Here is a 17785-nt window from a genome sequence, read left to right as displayed (position 1 = left end):
AATCCAATATGCAAATGAAACCAACATAATCTCACCAATAATGCAGACATGCAAGATGAATGACAATTTGATAGAACGTGTGAGGCGTTGGAAATGTCAAAGACTTTCGCCACCCCGTTTTGAATGTCAACACAGGGCTGGTCACATGCTCACCTGTCTGCCAGGACGGCGTGCGGAACTGGGAGAGGAGGGAGGAGGCGGAGGGGGGAGCCTGTGGACCTCGCTGGGACTCCAGAGCGGAGATCAGATTCATGACCGAAGCATCTGGACCAGAGGGGCTGGCATGGTGCAGGCCTGTTTCAAATAGTCCAGAGAGACCTGATGGGACAACAAATACAACCATGAGTAAACCGTGACGATCATGTCCCTTTTCACAGATTATGCAAACAGGGCATTTAGAGAGATTGCTATATCTACGTGATTAAATGGCATAACTTTGATGAATAGGTCAAGGAGTGTCCATTACAACATAATACAATGATGTAGTCCTAACAGATGTTATCAATCTGATTTGGCCCTATATTTTACCAGGTAAAATACAGGTTTTTCCTGTACACACAAAAGGGGTTTCCATAGAAACTGCATTTTTCAGTGGCTGCAACTGTAGTGCCAGCAGCATGGCCAGTCATAACACCTGTACTGTGGCGACACAATTAAAGGTGTGTGACATATCCCTCACCCAAACTCCGTCCTGCTCCCCAAGCCCCGCCTTGGCCAGAGCTGCCTGGGTGGTGATTGGTGGAATAGCCCTGCAGAGGATGGGGAGTGCCGTAGGTTTGTCGATGGAGAAGTTCCGACTCCGGGTGTGATGATCTGGAACTTCCATAGACGAGACTAGGGAGGAGAAGAGGTCATTTATTCAACTGTTCAAGTCCAATTGCCTTCATTTTCATAAACCTTTGTCCCAAAGGTGACCTCTGGGAGACGCCATGAAATTTAAACAGATGCAAATCCTATGTAAGTAGGCCTACGATGTAAATACACTAAGAACATTGTTGAGCTTGAAGGTCATGACTAACTACCGCACTCTTCAGAAAACTGTAAGATCTTAGTTATTCAGATGCATTAGTCAACTTCGAGTGCATCTCCATCCTAATAAAATGATCACTGTAGCTCATTATTCTTCAAATTGTAAGAAGTTAGAATATTAGAGTATGATTACTCAAAATCAACTCAGAATGAATACTAAAATATGATTGCCATCTTAATGCCTGTTGTAGACTTCATTTACAATTCCTGTCCATGATATTTTACCAACACATGCCTTTATGCATGGACCTACAATATGGAAGCCCAATAACACCACCCAAAAAAATGACTTGATACTATCTCAAAAATGTTATACCATCTCAAGGCCTACATACAGGATATGTTTCTTCATTAGTAGCATTGTGTGGTGTATTCCAAATATCCACATGGCAGAGATCAGTACAGCAATCAAACAAAAGCTGACCGAGCTTGCTTTATGCAGGGTTGCATCGTGTAGGTCTACAGTGCATTTGGAAAGTATTCAGAACCCTTGACTTTTTCCACATGTTGTTACGTTACAGACTTATTCAAAAAAATTATTAAATACAATTTTTCCTCATCAATCTACACACAATACCCCATAATGACAAAGAAAACAACAGGTTTAGAAATGTTGGCAGAAATACCACATTTCCATAAGTATTCAGACCCTTTGCTATGAGAATCGAAATTGAGCTCTGGTACATCCTGTTTCCATGGATCATCCTTGAGATGTTTCTACAACTTGCTAAAAATAAAAAATAAACAATTTCACCTTCATTTAACTAGGCCAGTAAGTTAAGATCAAATTCTTATTTACAATGACGACCTACCGGGGAACTGTGGGTTAACTGCCTTCAGGGGCAGAACAACCTATTTTTACCTTGTCGGCTCGGGATTCAATCCAGCAACCTTTTGGTTACTGGCGCAATGCTCCAACCACTAGGCTACCTTGGAGTCCACCTGTGGTAAATTCAATTGATTGGACATGATTTGGAAAGGCAAACCCCGTTCTATATAAAAGGTCCCACAGTTGACAGTGCATGTCAGAGCAAAAACCAAGCCATGAGGTTGAAGGAATTGTCCGTAGAGCTCCGGGACAGGATTGTGTCGAGGCACAGATCTGGGGAAGGGTACCAAAACATTTCTGCAGCATTGAAGGTCCCTAAGAACACAGTGGCCTCCATCATTCTTAAATGGAAGAAGTTAGGAACAGCCAAGACTCTTCCAGTTCTATTGGCCAACGTGCAATCACTAGAAAACAAACTCGCTGATCTACAGTCGAGACTATCCTTCCAACGGGACATTAAAAACGGTAATAATTTATGTTTCACAGAGTCGTCGCAGAACAACGACACGGATACATGGCTGGTTTTTCTGTGTATCGCCAGGACAGAGTAGCTACGTCTGGTAAGATGTATTTGTCAATAACTGCTGGTGCGCGATGACTAATGTTAAAGAAGTCTTGAGGTATTGCTCGCCTGAGGTAGAGTACATCGTGATAAGCTCTATTATTCGTAGCCGTCTATATACCACCACAAACAGACGCGGGCACTAAGACCGCACTCAACCAGCTATAAAAGACCTTAAGCAAACAAGAAAATGCTCACCCAGAAGCAGTGCTCCTAGAGGCTGGGTACTAATATCCGTTTACCTCATTTCTACCAGAATGTCACATGTGCAACCAGGAAACAAATCTAGAAAATTTACTCCACACACAGACACGCATACAAAGCTCTCCCTCACCCTCCATTTGGCATATCTGACCATAATTCTATCCTCCTGATTCCTGCTTACAAGCAAAAACTAAAGCAGGAAGTACCAGTGACTCATTCAATACGAAAGTGGTCCGTGCACGCACGCACATATATATACACACACACACACCAACCAGAAGCCATGGACTACAGGCAACATACGCACCGAGCTAAAGGCTAGAAATGCCACTTTCAAGGAGCAGGACACGAATCTGGACGCTTATAGGAAATCCTGCTATGCCCTCAGATGAACCATCAAACAGGAAAAGAGTCAATACAGGACTAAGATTGATTCCTACTACACCGGCTCTGGCGCTCGTTGGATGTGGCAGGGCTTGCAAACTATTACGGACTACAAAGGGAAACCCAGCCGAGAGCTGCCCTGTGACGCGAGCTTACTAGACGAGCTTAATTCCTTTTATGCTCGCATCAAGGCAACCAACACTGAAGCATGCATGAGAGCAACTGTTCCGGACGACTGTGTGATCACGGTCTCCGTAGCCGATGTGAGCAAGACCTTTAAACAGGTCAATATTCACAAGGTTGCAGGGCCAGACGGATTACCAGGGTGTGTACTCCCAGCATTCACGGACCAACTGGCAAGTGTCTTCACTGACATTTTCAACCTCTCCCTGACCGAGTCTGTACTACCCGTGTTTCAAGCAGACCACCATAGCCCCTGTGCCCAAGAATGCAAAGGCAACCTGCCTAAATGACTACTGCCCCATAGCACTTATGTTAGTAGCCATGAAGTACTTAGAAAGGCTGGTCATGACTCACATCAACACAAACATTCTGGAAACCCTAGACCCACTCCAATTCGCATACCGTCCCAACAGATCCACAGATGACACAATCTCAAATCGCACTCCATACTGCCCTTTCACACCTGGACAAATGGAACACCTATGTGAGAATGCTGTTCATTGCCTACAGCTCAGCATTCAACACCATAGTGCCCACAAAGCTCATCATTAAGCTAAGGACCCTGGGACTAAACACCTCCCTCTGCAACTGGATCCTGGACTTCCTGATGGGCAGCCCCCCCCTAGTGTTGTTGCCTACCCTTACCACATCTGCCACGCTGATCCGCAACACCGGTTCCCCTCAGGGGTGTGTGCTCAGTCACCTCCTGCACTCCCTGTTCACCCACGACTTTGTGGCCAAGCATGACTCCAACGCCATCATTAAGGTTGCTGATGACACAACAATGGTAGGCCTGATCACCGACAACGAGACAGCCTATAGGGTGGAGGTCAGAGACCTGTTAGTGTGGTGCCAGGCCAACAACCTCTCCTTCAACGTGAGCAAGACAAAGGAGATGATCGTGGACTACAAGAAAAGGAGGGCCGAACAGGCCCCCAATAACGTCGACGGGGCTGAAGTGGAGCAGGTTGAGAGCTGCAAGTTCCTTGGTGTCCAATTCTCCAAAAAACGATCATGGTCCAAACACACAAAGACAGTCGTGAAGAGGGCACGACAAAACCTTTTCCCCCTCGGGAGACTTAAAGCATTTGGCATGGGTCCCCAGATCCTCAAAAGGTTCTACAGCTGCACTATCGAGAGCATCCTGACCGATAGCGTCACCGCCTGCTATGGCAACTGCTCGGTATCTGACTGTAAGGTGCTAGAGGGTAGTGCGTACGGCCCAATACATCACTGGGGCCAAGCTTCCTGCCCTCCAGGACCTATATACCAGGCGGTGTCAGAGTAAGGCACGAAGAAAATGTCAGAGTCCAATCACCCTAGTCATAGACTGTTATCTCTGCTACCGCACTGCAAGCGGTACCGGAGCGGCAAGACTAAGTCAAAAAGGCTCCTGAACAGCTTCTATCCCCAAGCTATAAGACAGCTGAACAATTAATCAGATGGCCACCCGGACTATTTACATTGACCCCCCCCTTTTGTTTTTACACTGCTGCTACCCGCTGTTTATCATCATCTACGCTTAGTCACTTTACCCCTACCTACATGTACAAATTACCTTGACTAAGCTGTACCCCCGCACAGTTACTCGGTACCGGTGCCCCCTGTATTTAGCCTCGTTAGTAACAGTAGAATTACGTAAGTAAGTAAAGTAAAAATACAGTAAATTTTATTAACTCCATTTCTTGAACTGCACTGTTGTTTAAGGGCTTGTAAGCATTTCATGGTAAGCATTTTATTGTATTCAGTGCATATGACAAATAACATTTGACTTTTATTTCAGTTTTTAATAAATTAGCAAAAATGTCTAAAACCCCATTTTTGCTTTGTCATTATGGGGTACTGTGTGTAGATTGATGAAAAAATACAATTGAATCCACTTTAGAATAAGGCGGCAACGTACACTAACAAAGTTGCAGTTTTTACAGTAAAACGTACAGTAATTCCAAGTTTTATCTATTAACAATATGTTGTAGACTGCAATGCATCTTGGTTCAACTAATGATTACATTTTATAACAGTAAATGTTACGCAAACAAAATACAGGCACGATGATTTACAGCTAATACCGGTTAGTCCTAGGCCCATTGGATTATGGGTCTTTTTGGGTGAATTCTTGTAGAAGACCTCTACATTGAAGCAGCCATCAGGTGGGTTAAGTTATATTTTACGACGTTAAAAAAACCTACAGAATCACATAGCCTATTGTAAACAATTGGCCATTTGGGCACATCTCGCTTTCCACATGCCCGGGCAGTCTCGTGATGGAAGCGAACATCTGCAATTACGGTCAGTAGGCTACATGAAATTTGTTGAATTTTTATATAAAATGTTGCGTCGGGAGCCCGTGAATCGGTTTGAAAATGAAGACTCGCAGAGATACTTGACAGTCTAAAACTGTTATACTTAATAGCCTAGTCCATGCTGTGTTTCCCCAAATATGTTTTATCTGTGAGAGCTAAAAGTTAGCTGTGCCCTCCCTTAGCTAAATATTGGAACGTTGTTTGAATCAAGATGGAATAGATTCTAGATGTATTTTCGTTATGTCCGTTATGGCTTGACGGTTCGAATGTTTAATCAGTCTGTCGGCGAGCTAGCTGCATTATAACTGCCATTTGAGGTGAATTTAGGAAAACTATTCTCAGCCACAAACGTTAGCTTACTATTCTCAATTGAATTTTTTATATAACTTATATTTTGGATTCTAGAAATAAGTCAAGATTACTGCAGCTTGAGCTGAGACAGCTGATTTGTTTTTAGTTTTTTTAAATGATCCAGAATCAACCTTACAGTTAAAATGTTTCAGTGCAAATCGTGTATGCATGATTCTAATACAGTAGTATCACTCGTACAGCAAATGAAACAGAAATGCACCCAATTGCTCATTTAATTGTGGCGTGCCCAAATGTTCCCGTCCATTCAGACAATTTACTGCCTTTAAGTCTCACTTTTACAGAGACCACAAGGGATATTAAAGGTCTGTGAAAAGTGCTCAATTTCAACCAGCAGAAGAAATCAGTTCAGATGTTTACATTTGACTAAATGTATTTCTCATTTGAAGGATAATTTGCAAAAGGGCAGAGAAATTGCCCTTTTATGGGATGTGAAAAAACATATGCTGTTAAATCTAAAATTGCATCTCATATATCCAGAACAAACAAAAACACCTTTGTCAAATATGCATATGAGACAGTGTTGGAAACACAAACTGAAAATGTTACTGAGACCCCTGGTGTCTACAGAGAATTACTTTTCCGAGGACCTAGAGGCGGCCCCTTGGACAGTGTTGATGAAGCTCTCTGTACAAAAAAAATCTTACATGGTTTTATTTAAAGCTTCAGGAAAAGTTATTGTTACCTGTGTCTGTCACTCAGTCTATTATTGAAGAATTTCAAGATATCCATGACCTTGGTCAAGCACATCTTTCAAGGAGAAGCTCAAGGAGAAGTTGGTTGTACTATTCTGACATTATACACTGCTCAAAAAAATAAAGGGAACACTTAAACAACACAATGTAACTCCAAGTCAATCACACTTCTATGAAATCAAACTGTCCACTTAGGAAGCAACACTGATTGACAATAAATTTCACATGCTGTTGTGCAAATGGAATAGACAAAAGGTGGAAATTATAGGCAATTAGCAAGACACCCCCAAAAAAGGAGTGATTCTGCAGGTGGTGACCACAGACAACTTCTCAGTTCCTATGCTTCCTGGCTGATGTTTTGGTCACTTTTGAATGCTGGCGGTGCTCTCACTCTAGTGGTAGCATGAGACGGAGTCTCCAACCCACACAAGTGGCTCAGGTAGTGCAGTTCATCCAGGATGCACATCAATGCGAGCTGTGGCAAAAAGGTTTGCTGTGTCTGTCAGCGTAGTGTCCAGAGCATGGAGGCGCTACCAGGAGACAGGCCAGTACATCAGGAGACGTGGAGGAGGCCGTAGGAGGGCAACAACCCAGCAGCAGGACCGCTACCTCGCCTTTGTGCAAGGAGGTGCACTGCCAGAGCCCTGCAAAATGACCTCCAGAGGCCACAATGTGCATATGTCAGCATATGGTCTCACAAGGGGTCTGAGGATCTCATCTCGGTACCTAATGGCAGTCAGGCTACCTCTGGCGAGCACATGGAGGGCTGTGCGGCCCCACAAAGAAATGCCACCCACACCATGACTGACCCACCGCCAAACCGGTCATGCTGGAGGATGTTGCAGGCAGCAGAACATTCTCCACGGCGTCTCCAGACTCTGTCACGTCTGTCACATGTGCTCAGCGTGAACCTGCTTTCATCTGTGAAGAGCACAGGGCGCCAGTGGCGAATTTGCCAATCTTGGTGTTCTCTGGCAATGCCAAACGTCCTGCACGTGCTGGGCTGTAAGCACAACCCCCACCTGTGGACGTCGGGCCCTCATACCACCCTCATGGAGTCTGTTTCTGACCGTTTGAGCAGACACATGCACATTTGTGGCCTGCTGGAGGCATTTTGCAGGGCTCTGGCAGTGCACTCCTTGCACAAAGGCGGAGGTAGCGGTCCTGCTGCTGGGTTGTTGCCCTCCTACGGCCTCCTCCACGTCTCCTGATGTACTGGCCTGTCTCCTGTAGCGCCAACATGCTCTGGACACTACGCTGACAGACACAGCAAACCTTTTTGCCACAGCTCGCATTGATGTGCCATCCTGGATGAACTGCACTACCTGAGCCACTTGTGTGGGTTGTAGACTCCGTCTCATGCTACCACTAGAGTGAGAGCACCGCCAGCATTCAAAAGTGACCAAAACATCAGCCAGGAAGCATCGGAACCTGAGAAGTTGTCTGTGGTCACCACCTGCAGAATCACTCCTTTTTTGGGGGTGTCTTGCTAATTGCCTATAATTTCCACCTTTTGCCTATTCCATTTACACAACAGCATGTGAAATTTATTGTCAATCAGTGTTGCTTCCTAAGTGGACAGTTTGATTTCACAGAAGTGTGATTGACTTGGAGTTACATTGTGTTGTTTAAGTGTTCCCTTTATTTTTTTGAGCAGTGTACATTCTTAAAATAAAGTGGTGATCCTAACTGACATAAAACAGGGAATTTTTACTCGGATTAAATGTCAGGAATTGTGGAAAAACTGAGTTTAAATGTATTTGGCTAAGGTGTATGTAAATTTCCGACTTCAACTGTATGTGTGTGTATACACACACGTCATTTCTTACCGAGCAGTGATGCCCAAAGATTACAGATTGCCTTTGCCGATCGCTCATCATCTTCATTCATCAGTGAGTCAATGGCTTGAATAGTCATTGACTCACTCACGCGTTGAAAATGAACGGGTTGGCGTCACATTCCGTGCCAGGCACACCTGTGAGCTCTGGAACTCCACCCCTGACAGGCAGAGTCAACAAACAGTATTCCATTATATGTGTTGACTGAATATAAGCAAGTAGTGTCTGCTAAATAATCAAGTTAGATTTCTCCAGAAATAAATAATTCTAAAAAACAAACTGCTTATATTTACAAATTAGTGAGAATGTCTCACACCATGTTCAAGAATTGCCTTTTTCCTCACTCACTCTAGGTTAAATGAAAACAAAATCTCCAAAATATTGTTACGTTTTAAACAAAGCGATTATTATTAATTAATTTAACAAACTGTTAGAATTATACAAAAAGACCCTTCGATATTGAGATATTCTCACAGATCCTAACGAAAAATGCACCTTAGATATTAATAGACTCCTCCAATCCTCTAAATGTAATTGTTGGCGGAGAGTCACATCATTGAAAAAAAATATTTTTATATATACTGTTAAAAATGGTGTAGGTCATTTATTTAAAGAGCATATTGAAGTTAGAAGCAAAAGCCTACAACTATTTTACCACTGTTTTGGCTGCTCTGAGACAAGCACGACACAGGGATTCTTTAGCTAAATAGCCCAGTACTGTACTGCCGGACATCACGTTGTACAGCGCCATATTTTCCTTTCCATCCTAACAGAAACCCAGAAGGTTTTTAGTTTTTCATAGAATAGAAACACCATAATATTAATCAAATTAATTAAGCAAGTACCAGTCTAAAGTCCAGACACACCTACTCATTCCAGGATTTTTCTTTATTTTTACTATTTTCTACATTGTAGAATAATATTGACGACATCACAACTATGAAATAACACATATGGAATCAGTTAAGAACAAATTCCTATTTACAAGGACAGCCTACTCCTTCCTCCCCAACAGGAAACCCCGGTCTCCCGCAATCTATAGTACAGACATGGCCTGCTCTCCCTTATGTAAGGAATTAGGCACTTTCCCATGTTAACTACAGTATGTATTGGAGACTGCACAGTAGCCCAATAAACAATGAAACACAGTTCGTTAATAAAATGTCACAATTGTAAAATAATCAGTTGGTCACCGGTTAAACTGATTATACATTGAATTTAGTCTTTGAGATGCTCAAACAAGTGTGTTTATCTGTAGTTGTTCTTCAACAAGAACACAACAGGCAAATGCATATGCGGTCCCAATGTCTAAATAGTGGCGGTAGGGATAGTTCAAACTGCAGTAGGATGGTTCTCACAGGTGAGATAATCAGCCCATGCTTGGTACCTTAGATACCGATAACGTGATAGGCAGACGTGATCAGCAGAGAAAGTACACAAGTTTTGATTGGTTTACAGTTTATTACTCAGCTGCGTTTTCCTGTCCAGCAAGCAAAAATAAAAGTATTTTGAAAAGAATTGACATTGCCAAAAAACAGAAATGTGTTTAGAAGGAATAAATATTAACAATATGTAAAAACCAGCTTCGAGAGATTGATCCTCTCAAAAACTAAGTCAGATAGCTAGCTGAAGGGTTGGGCGGTATCCAGATTTTCATAGTCATACCATCCTTCTCTCATCCCGGGATTTATAGTATTACCGGCATAGTACACAAGAGGGTGCAAAAAAAAAAAACACAAACCCCCATTGGGTGTCTATTACCAGAATACTAACAAAATCTGCACAAGTAATAGCGAATATCAATGGGAGCTGCTAGCTAAATATGCTAATGAGCACAAACAAAAATAGACTAATTGCAAAGACAGGCAATCCAGCTCAAAGTTATACATACGTAGGTAGGAGCTACCGAATGTCATTGTTGGCGAGTTTGGATATTGACAAGCGAATGTGAATGAGAGACAGTGTGCAAATTAACTAAGTTGACACATGCTTGTCTGAAGGAAAAACTGTACTGGCGCTAAAGCAGCATGTGTCTGTGTGGAGTCTGGTGTCGCTAGGGCAACGGGCCTGCCTGCTGGCCAAGAACACAGAGGAGAAAAATGCAAGGAAATCAAGCAGAGGCAGCTGTTCAGATGTCAAAGCACTTTGGATGAGTTCTCAAACACAGCAAGAAGCAAACACTATATGATGCCCCGTCACCTTATTAATTCAGCCACTTGCTTAGATATCTGAGGGGTCGTGTCAACACAGAACTCTACATTTTCCACGCCATAAAAAATTATGAAATGCATTAGAAATATCATGATGCATTTTTTAAACGGAGATCGGAAATTCTTCTTGTAATTTCTTCTCAGCATCAGACTAATTATGTCCTTCAGTTGTAATTCTCCACTGGGATGAGAATTCACAAAAAGCCATTCTATCAGCAGACAGCACCCTGACTGATGTGGAGCTACTGTTCTCCATCATTCTATCAGCAGACAGCACTCTGACTGGATGTGCTAGCTCTTTCTCGGTGTACTTTTCTTGGTGTAGCCAGGCCTACTTTTCTCCAGTAGATTTAAAGATTAACTTTAAGCAAATCAGTAGGAAATGTAGCTGGCTACATTCTTTCTTTTATAAACATTGGAAACATGATGGCCATGCATAGTTTTTGCAAAAATGACATTTTTCATTGTAAGCTAATTTTCTGGTGTGGCTGCCAGCCAAATAGCGTTGCACTTCTGTTGCCATCTGATGAAAATGACATTTTCTGCCTAATGTGTTGCACAATGTATTTTCTGTGAAGTAAAACTGCAGTGCACGTCCCTGATCATTCTTTTTAAGCAACAAAAAAAACTCTTGACTTTCAATATAAAACTCGACCCCTGTCAATACACAGCTGGACTCCGGCTTTCTCGACTTGCTCTGTGGAACTACAGTAAGCTTCATAGTGTAACGACCCTGGGTTTATAAGCGCGGATATCGACTCTCGCGCTGATCATGCTTTTGCGGCACAGTCGATAGCGCGCTGGAGTTCGGGCTAGCAGGCAGGTTGAGGCCTGCTTCCGCCTGTTTCATTTGTGTCAGAAGTGATCGGACCTTGCATCCACGACAGTGCGTGTGCTTGGCCGGTGAGCGCGTTCCTGTAAGACGTAGAGTCGCAAGCTAGAACGAGGACGCGCTCTTTGAAAGGAGGGAGTAGTGTAACGACCCTGGGTTTATAAGCGCGGATATCGACTCTGCCGCTTGAGCATGCTTTTGCCGCACAGTCGATAGCGCGCTGGACTTCTGGCTAGAAGGTCGAGGGTTCGAGACCTGCTCCCTGCCTGTTTCATTACAATACTGTAAAATAATGTGACATGAACAACTCAATCTGCTTTATCTCCTAACGTATTGCACAAGTTGGCGGCAGGTATTTACTTAAAAAGTAACTACAAATATTTACATTTATTTTAAAACTTCAATTAAATAGTTAACTGTATTGACAGTATTGAAAAACCATGCCGTGTCTATTTCTAAATAACCCAGTATATGGTATATACGGTATACCGCCCAAGCCTACTAAATAGCCATGATCCGACCATGTACCATGCTAGCTTTTGTCATTAGCTAGGTAGCCTACTAGCTAGCAAACCAAATCATATCATGGTAGATATGACATGATGGCAATATGTTGAAAACACTGATAAGAAAAATCAAAATAAAGACTTAGCTACCTAATGTATTTGATCTGCTATCAAGACTGGGTGTAATGCATTTTAACTTAATTATGCACAACAACCTAGAGTTGTGGTGTTATTTTAGAAGCCAATTTGTTGACTATCAATCATTATCGTTCTTCACAGCACGAGAGCTGGCAACATTCGACCACTGACACCTCGCGCTAAATCACTGACAAGCAAACAATTTACATTGTAACAACTTTGCTACATCTCAGGCGGACGCATCTCAGTTAATATGTGAAACGAACGTATCATGCAATGTCACAGGAGGAAACACTAGAAAGATAGAAACTGGGCATTGTAATGGCAGTTTCTTGCAAATGCAATAGTCTCGTGTACATTTACCTATGAATGAAATACGGGCTGTTTTCACTGTCAATGTGTCAAACTATTCTAAAAGGATATACTACTATAATTATTCTAATGGTCCAGACATATGCTCCATATGTTCCTCCACCCCCCCCCCTTTACTCTCGTTCCCTCCCCCTCTGTCTACCTAAAACCATGCTTTGAGTCTGTCAATCGCATTCTATACATTTTCAAGAGTCCTACAAGCTAGTCCCACCACCCCCACACGGCTTGCTCCATTCCATTTATAATACTGGTAACAATGCGATGCTGCCTGCAGGCAGGTTACAGATCGATGTCAATGTACCAAATTAACGACCATTCAATMACATACACGCAAAGAGAATGCAATATATTAGCTAGTGTGCAAACATTATCAGGACTGGATCAAATGCTTACCTTGCTTTCGCTGATCTCTCATAACTCCATCCGGCTCCTGCGCCCAAATCACCGAACCCTGTTCCCGGGTAATTTCTATCCATTTTTCATTTATGAGAAATTAGTTACAAGGACGAAAACTCGGAGTATTAGTAATTTTCACAGAATTGGGGTATCAGTCTTCCCCGTGATCGATTGACTATTTTCCCCGTTTCATTAGAAAATCATCGGGATTGGAAAACAGTATATTGAAAGAGAAATGGAGGGGAGGAGAAAACTGGACAAAAAAGAGGGGTCAGGGGATGTACTCCAACCACCTCCAAAAATCAGTCTCTCCTTTCCTACACTTTCCTCTAAAAATAATTTACACAACTGCCAAATTGCAACGACGCTATACACGATCATGATAAATTATCGATAAATTGCAGAGAAACATTCATGCCGTACACCATCCCCTTTATTGCTAGAGCAAATGCATTGTTCCGCGACTGAAAAGATTTAACATCGATATCTCACGACTGTTCCAAATAGTATCAAACGATAAATGATCATAGAACAGTTATCGTGATTTATTTAGCATGCAAAATGCCTTCCCATCCTGAAATCGTTGTGGGCTAGCAGATGCTACTAGTTAATAGCTAGCTAGCCCTGTCGACGCATCAAAATAAAACTGGGTTGCTATTTATATAGCCTTCTACCATTCCTTCTCCTTTTTTACATTACAAAATAATGATTACGACGATATCGCGACATCTGGAAACCATAATCTAAATTCCGAAAATCGATGAAGACGGAAAGTAGGCCTCGTTCTTTATATTTTTAGTCTTTTTCCTCGGAAGACGCCATTTTTGAAGGCGGCTGGCTCTCTATCCTTTCTCCCTCCCCTCACTCACGTCGCTCAAACACACGCGCACTGGGTCTGTTGTGTCCTCCATTCACCGGTTCTCACGGGTCGTCACTAGTTACCACAGCGACAAAGTAATAACCCCCGCCTATTTCTTACTTTTCTCTTCTTAAAATCGGATTTTCAACCTAACCTCAACCACACTGCTAACCTTATGCCAAACCTTAAATTAAGACCAAAAAGCAAATTTTTGTTTTCATGATTTTTTACGATATATCCAATTTTGACTTTGTAGCTGTAGGAACTAGTGGAAACCGTTCTCATGAGAAGGGGAGGGGCTATACCAGTAGGGGCTGGATCCTCTGATGTTACATCCAGTATAGCATCCAGCTCAGGGTGACAACATCCTGCATAGCATCCGGCTGAGTTTTACATACAGCATGTAACTATGAACTGAGATACCTACTGCAGCCCTCATCCTCGACCCGTTCTGCCAGTCACATTCTGTTAAAGTTCCCCAAAGCACACACACCCCTGGGTCGCTCATCTTTTCAATTCGCTGCAGCTAGCGACTGGAACGAGCGGCAACAAACACTCAAACTGGAGTTTTATCTCAATCTCTTCATTCAGACTCAATCATGGACACTCTTATTGACAGTTGTGGCTGCTTTGTGTGATGTATTGTTGTCTCTCCCTTCTTGCTGTTGTCTGTGCCCAATAATGTTTGTACCATGTCTTGTGCAGCTACCATGTTGTGCTGCTACAATGCTATGTTGTTGTCTTAGGTCTCTATGTAGTGTTGTGGTGTCTCTCGCGTGATGTGTGTTTCGTCCTATATTTTTATTTTATTTTTAATCCCGTCCCCGCAGGAAGCATTTTGCCTTTTGTTAAGCCGTCATTGTAAAATAGGATTTGCTCTTAACTGACCTGCTTAGTTAAATAAAGGTTTTAAAAAAACATTTTGAAAACCTGGATGTAACACTTCAAAATAGGAATCCCCCTACATGTCATGCTAAACTGAAAAATAACAGTCCCTCAACTTCTCATGACAAAATAAATCCTGCGATTTCGATTTCAAAATTAAAGTCCCTCTGTTTGTCATGCCAAAATAAGTCGTGCTGTTTCCAATTTCAAAATTAAAGTCCCTCGATTTGTCACGCTGAAATAAATCCCGAAACTCCCATTTCAAACTAAAAGTCTCGCAATTTGTCATTCAAATATAAAAGTTCTGCGATTTCCCAATTTCAAAATAAGAGTCAAATAAAATGTTATTTGTCACATGTGCCGAAAACAACAGGTGTAGACCTTACAGAGAAATGCTTACTTATAAGCCCTTAACCAACAATGCAGTTCAGAAAAATACCTACAAAAAGTAAGAAATAAAGTAAGAAATAATTAAAGAGCAGCAGTAAAATAACAATAGTGAGGCTATATCCTGGGGGTACCCGTACAGAATCAATGTGCGGGGGCACCGGTGTCAAGGTAAAATGTACATGTAGGTAGAGTTATTAAAGTGACTATGCATAGATAATAACAGAGAGTAGCAGGAGCGTAAAGGGGGGGGCATTGCAAATAGTCTGGGTAGCCATTTGATTAGATGTTCAGGAGTCTTATGGCTTGGGGGTAGAAGCTGCTTTGTAGCCTCTTGAACCTAGACTTGGCGCTCCAATACCACTCGCCATGCGGTAGGTGGCTGGAGTCTGAATATTTTTGGGGCCTTCCTCTGACACCGCCTGGTATAGAGGTCGTGGATGGCAGGAAGCTTGGCACCGGTGATTTCCCAAGCCAAAATTACTTGCTTAAAAAAATTCAAGCGGTGTGCGCGTGCATATGTATTCACCCCCTTTGCTATGAAGCCCCTAATTAAGATCTGGTGCAAGCAATTACCTTCAGAATTCACACAATTAGTTAAATAAAGTCCACCTGTGTGCAATCGAAGTGTCACATGATCTCAGTATATATACACCTGTTCTGAAAGGGGTCACAGTCTGCAACACCACTAAGCAAGCGGCACCATGAAGACCAAGGAGCTCTTCAAACAGATCAGGGACAAAGTTGTTGAGAAATACAGATTAGGGTTGGGTTATAAAAAATATATAAAAAACTTTGAACATCCCTCGGAGCACCATTAAATCCATTATTAAAAACATTGAAAGAATATGGCACCACAACAAACCTGCCAAGAGAGGGCCGCCCACCAAAACTCACAGACCAGGCAAGGAGGGCATTAATCAGAGAGGCAACAAAGAGATCAAAGATAAAAAATAAGCAAACACGGTTGGTGTTCGCCAAAAGGCATGTTGTTGACTCCCAAAACATATGGAACAAGGTACTCTGGTCAGATGAGACTAAAATTGCGCTTTTTGGTCATCAAGGAAAACACTATGTCTGGCGCAAACCCAACAAGTCTCATCAACCCGAGAACACCATCCCCACAGTGAAGCATGGTGGTGGCAGCATCATGCTGTAGGGATGTTTTTCATCGGCAGGGACTGGGAAACTGGTCAGAATTGAAGGAATAATGGATGGCGCTAAATACAGGGAAATTCTTGAGGGAAACCTGTTTCAATCTTCCAGAGATTTGAGACTGGGATGTAGATTCACCTTCCAGCAGGACAATGACCCTAAGCATACTGCTAAAGCAACACTCGAGTGGTTTAAGGGGAAACATTTAAATGTCTTGGAATAGCCTAGTCAAAGCCTAGACCTCAATCCAATTGAGAATCTGTGGTATGACTTAAAGATCGCTGTACACCAGCGGAACCTATCCAACTTGAAGGAGCTGGAGCAGTTTTGCCTTGAAGAATGGGCAAAAATCCCAGTGGCTAGATGGGCCAAGGTTATAGAGACATACCCCAAAAATACTGGTTCAGTCTGCCTATCCTACAGTAACTGCCATTGGTAATAGAACAGTGACTATGTGTGTATGTGCTCACAGAAACATGTATGGAGCCAACATATGGAGACTTGCAGACTGACAGACGGGCTTGATACTGATGTCTCTAAATGGCACTGGGCATTACAATTTTACTTGAAACAACTTTTACTTATAATGTATTTTCTTTTCATTATTGAATTGAATGGTATCAGTCAATATGGGGTGTGAGTGAGAACCCTGTTTTTTTCTGCAACACAATCAGGGAACTCCTGTTGTACAGTGCCTTAAAAGTATTCATACCCCTTGACTTATACCACATTTTGTTTTACATCCTGATTTCAAAATGGATTAAATTGACACAATATCCCATAATGACAAATGCATTGAAAATTAAATCAGAAATCTTATTTACATATGTATTCACACCCCTGAGTCAATACTTTGTAGAAGCACCTTTGGCAGCGACTACAGCTGTGAGTCTTTCAGGGTAAGTCTCGTGGAGCTTTCCACACCTAGAGTGTGCAACATTATTATTTTCAGAATTCTTTAAGCTCTGTCAAGTTGGTTGTTCATTGCTAGTCAACCATTTTCAAATTTAATTCAAACCTGGAACTCGGCCACTCAGGAACATTTATTGTCTTTGGTAAGCAACTCCAGTGTAGATTTGGCTTTGTGTTTTAGCTTATTGTCCTGCTGAAAGATGAATTAATATCCCAGTGTTTGGTGGAAAGCAGACTGAACCAGGTTTTCCTCTAGGATTTTGCCTGTACTTAGCTTCATTCCATGTATTTTTTTTCTTGAAAAACTCCCCAGTCCTTAATGATTACAAGCATACCCATAACATGATGCAGCCACCACTATGCTTGAAAATATGAAGAGTGATACTCAGTAATGTGTTGTATTGGATTTTCCACAAACATAACACTTTGTGTTCAGGACAAAAAGTAAATTGCTTTGCCATATTTTTTTGCAGTATTACTTTAGTGCCTTGTTGCAAACAGGATGCATGTTTTGGAATATTTTGATTCTGTACAGGCTACCTTTTCACTCTGTCTGAGATCCTTTTTATGTCTCTATTTTGGTTTGGTCAGGGTGTGAGGTGGGGTGGGCATTCTATGTTTTGTGTTCTATGTTTTCTATTTCTATCAGAGGCAGCTGTCTGTCGTTGTCTCTGATTGAGAACCATACTTAGGTAGCCTTTTCCCACCTGTGTTTGTGGGTAGTTGTTTTCTGTTCT

General features: G+C 42.3%; 1 protein-coding gene across 2 annotated transcripts in view; it reads right to left on the bottom strand.

Annotated features, from left to right (window-relative positions):
* LOC111976270 (proline-rich protein 12) overlaps nucleotides 1–13727 on the bottom strand; it is a 49963-nt gene extending 36236 nt beyond the window's left edge. For both annotated transcript variants that reach the window (XM_024005054.2, XM_070448138.1), the window contains exons 1-3: nucleotides 12848–13727; nucleotides 680–834; nucleotides 154–318 (exon numbers count right to left, since the gene is read on the bottom strand). In XM_024005054.2, the coding sequence (XP_023860822.1) occupies nucleotides 154–318; nucleotides 680–834; nucleotides 12848–12930 (403 nt within the window). In that variant the 5' untranslated portion in view covers nucleotides 12931–13727. The remainder of the gene's footprint in view (nucleotides 1–153; nucleotides 319–679; nucleotides 835–12847) is intronic.
* Between the last annotated feature and the right edge of the window lie 4058 nt (nucleotides 13728–17785).

The sequence above is a fragment of the Salvelinus sp. IW2-2015 genome, linkage group LG17 (genome assembly GCF_002910315.2).
Source record: "Salvelinus sp. IW2-2015 linkage group LG17, ASM291031v2, whole genome shotgun sequence".
Taxonomy (NCBI): domain Eukaryota; kingdom Metazoa; phylum Chordata; class Actinopteri; order Salmoniformes; family Salmonidae; genus Salvelinus; species Salvelinus sp. IW2-2015.
Note: the sequence above shows the minus strand (reverse complement) of the source record. Positions and strands in the feature narration are given on the sequence as shown.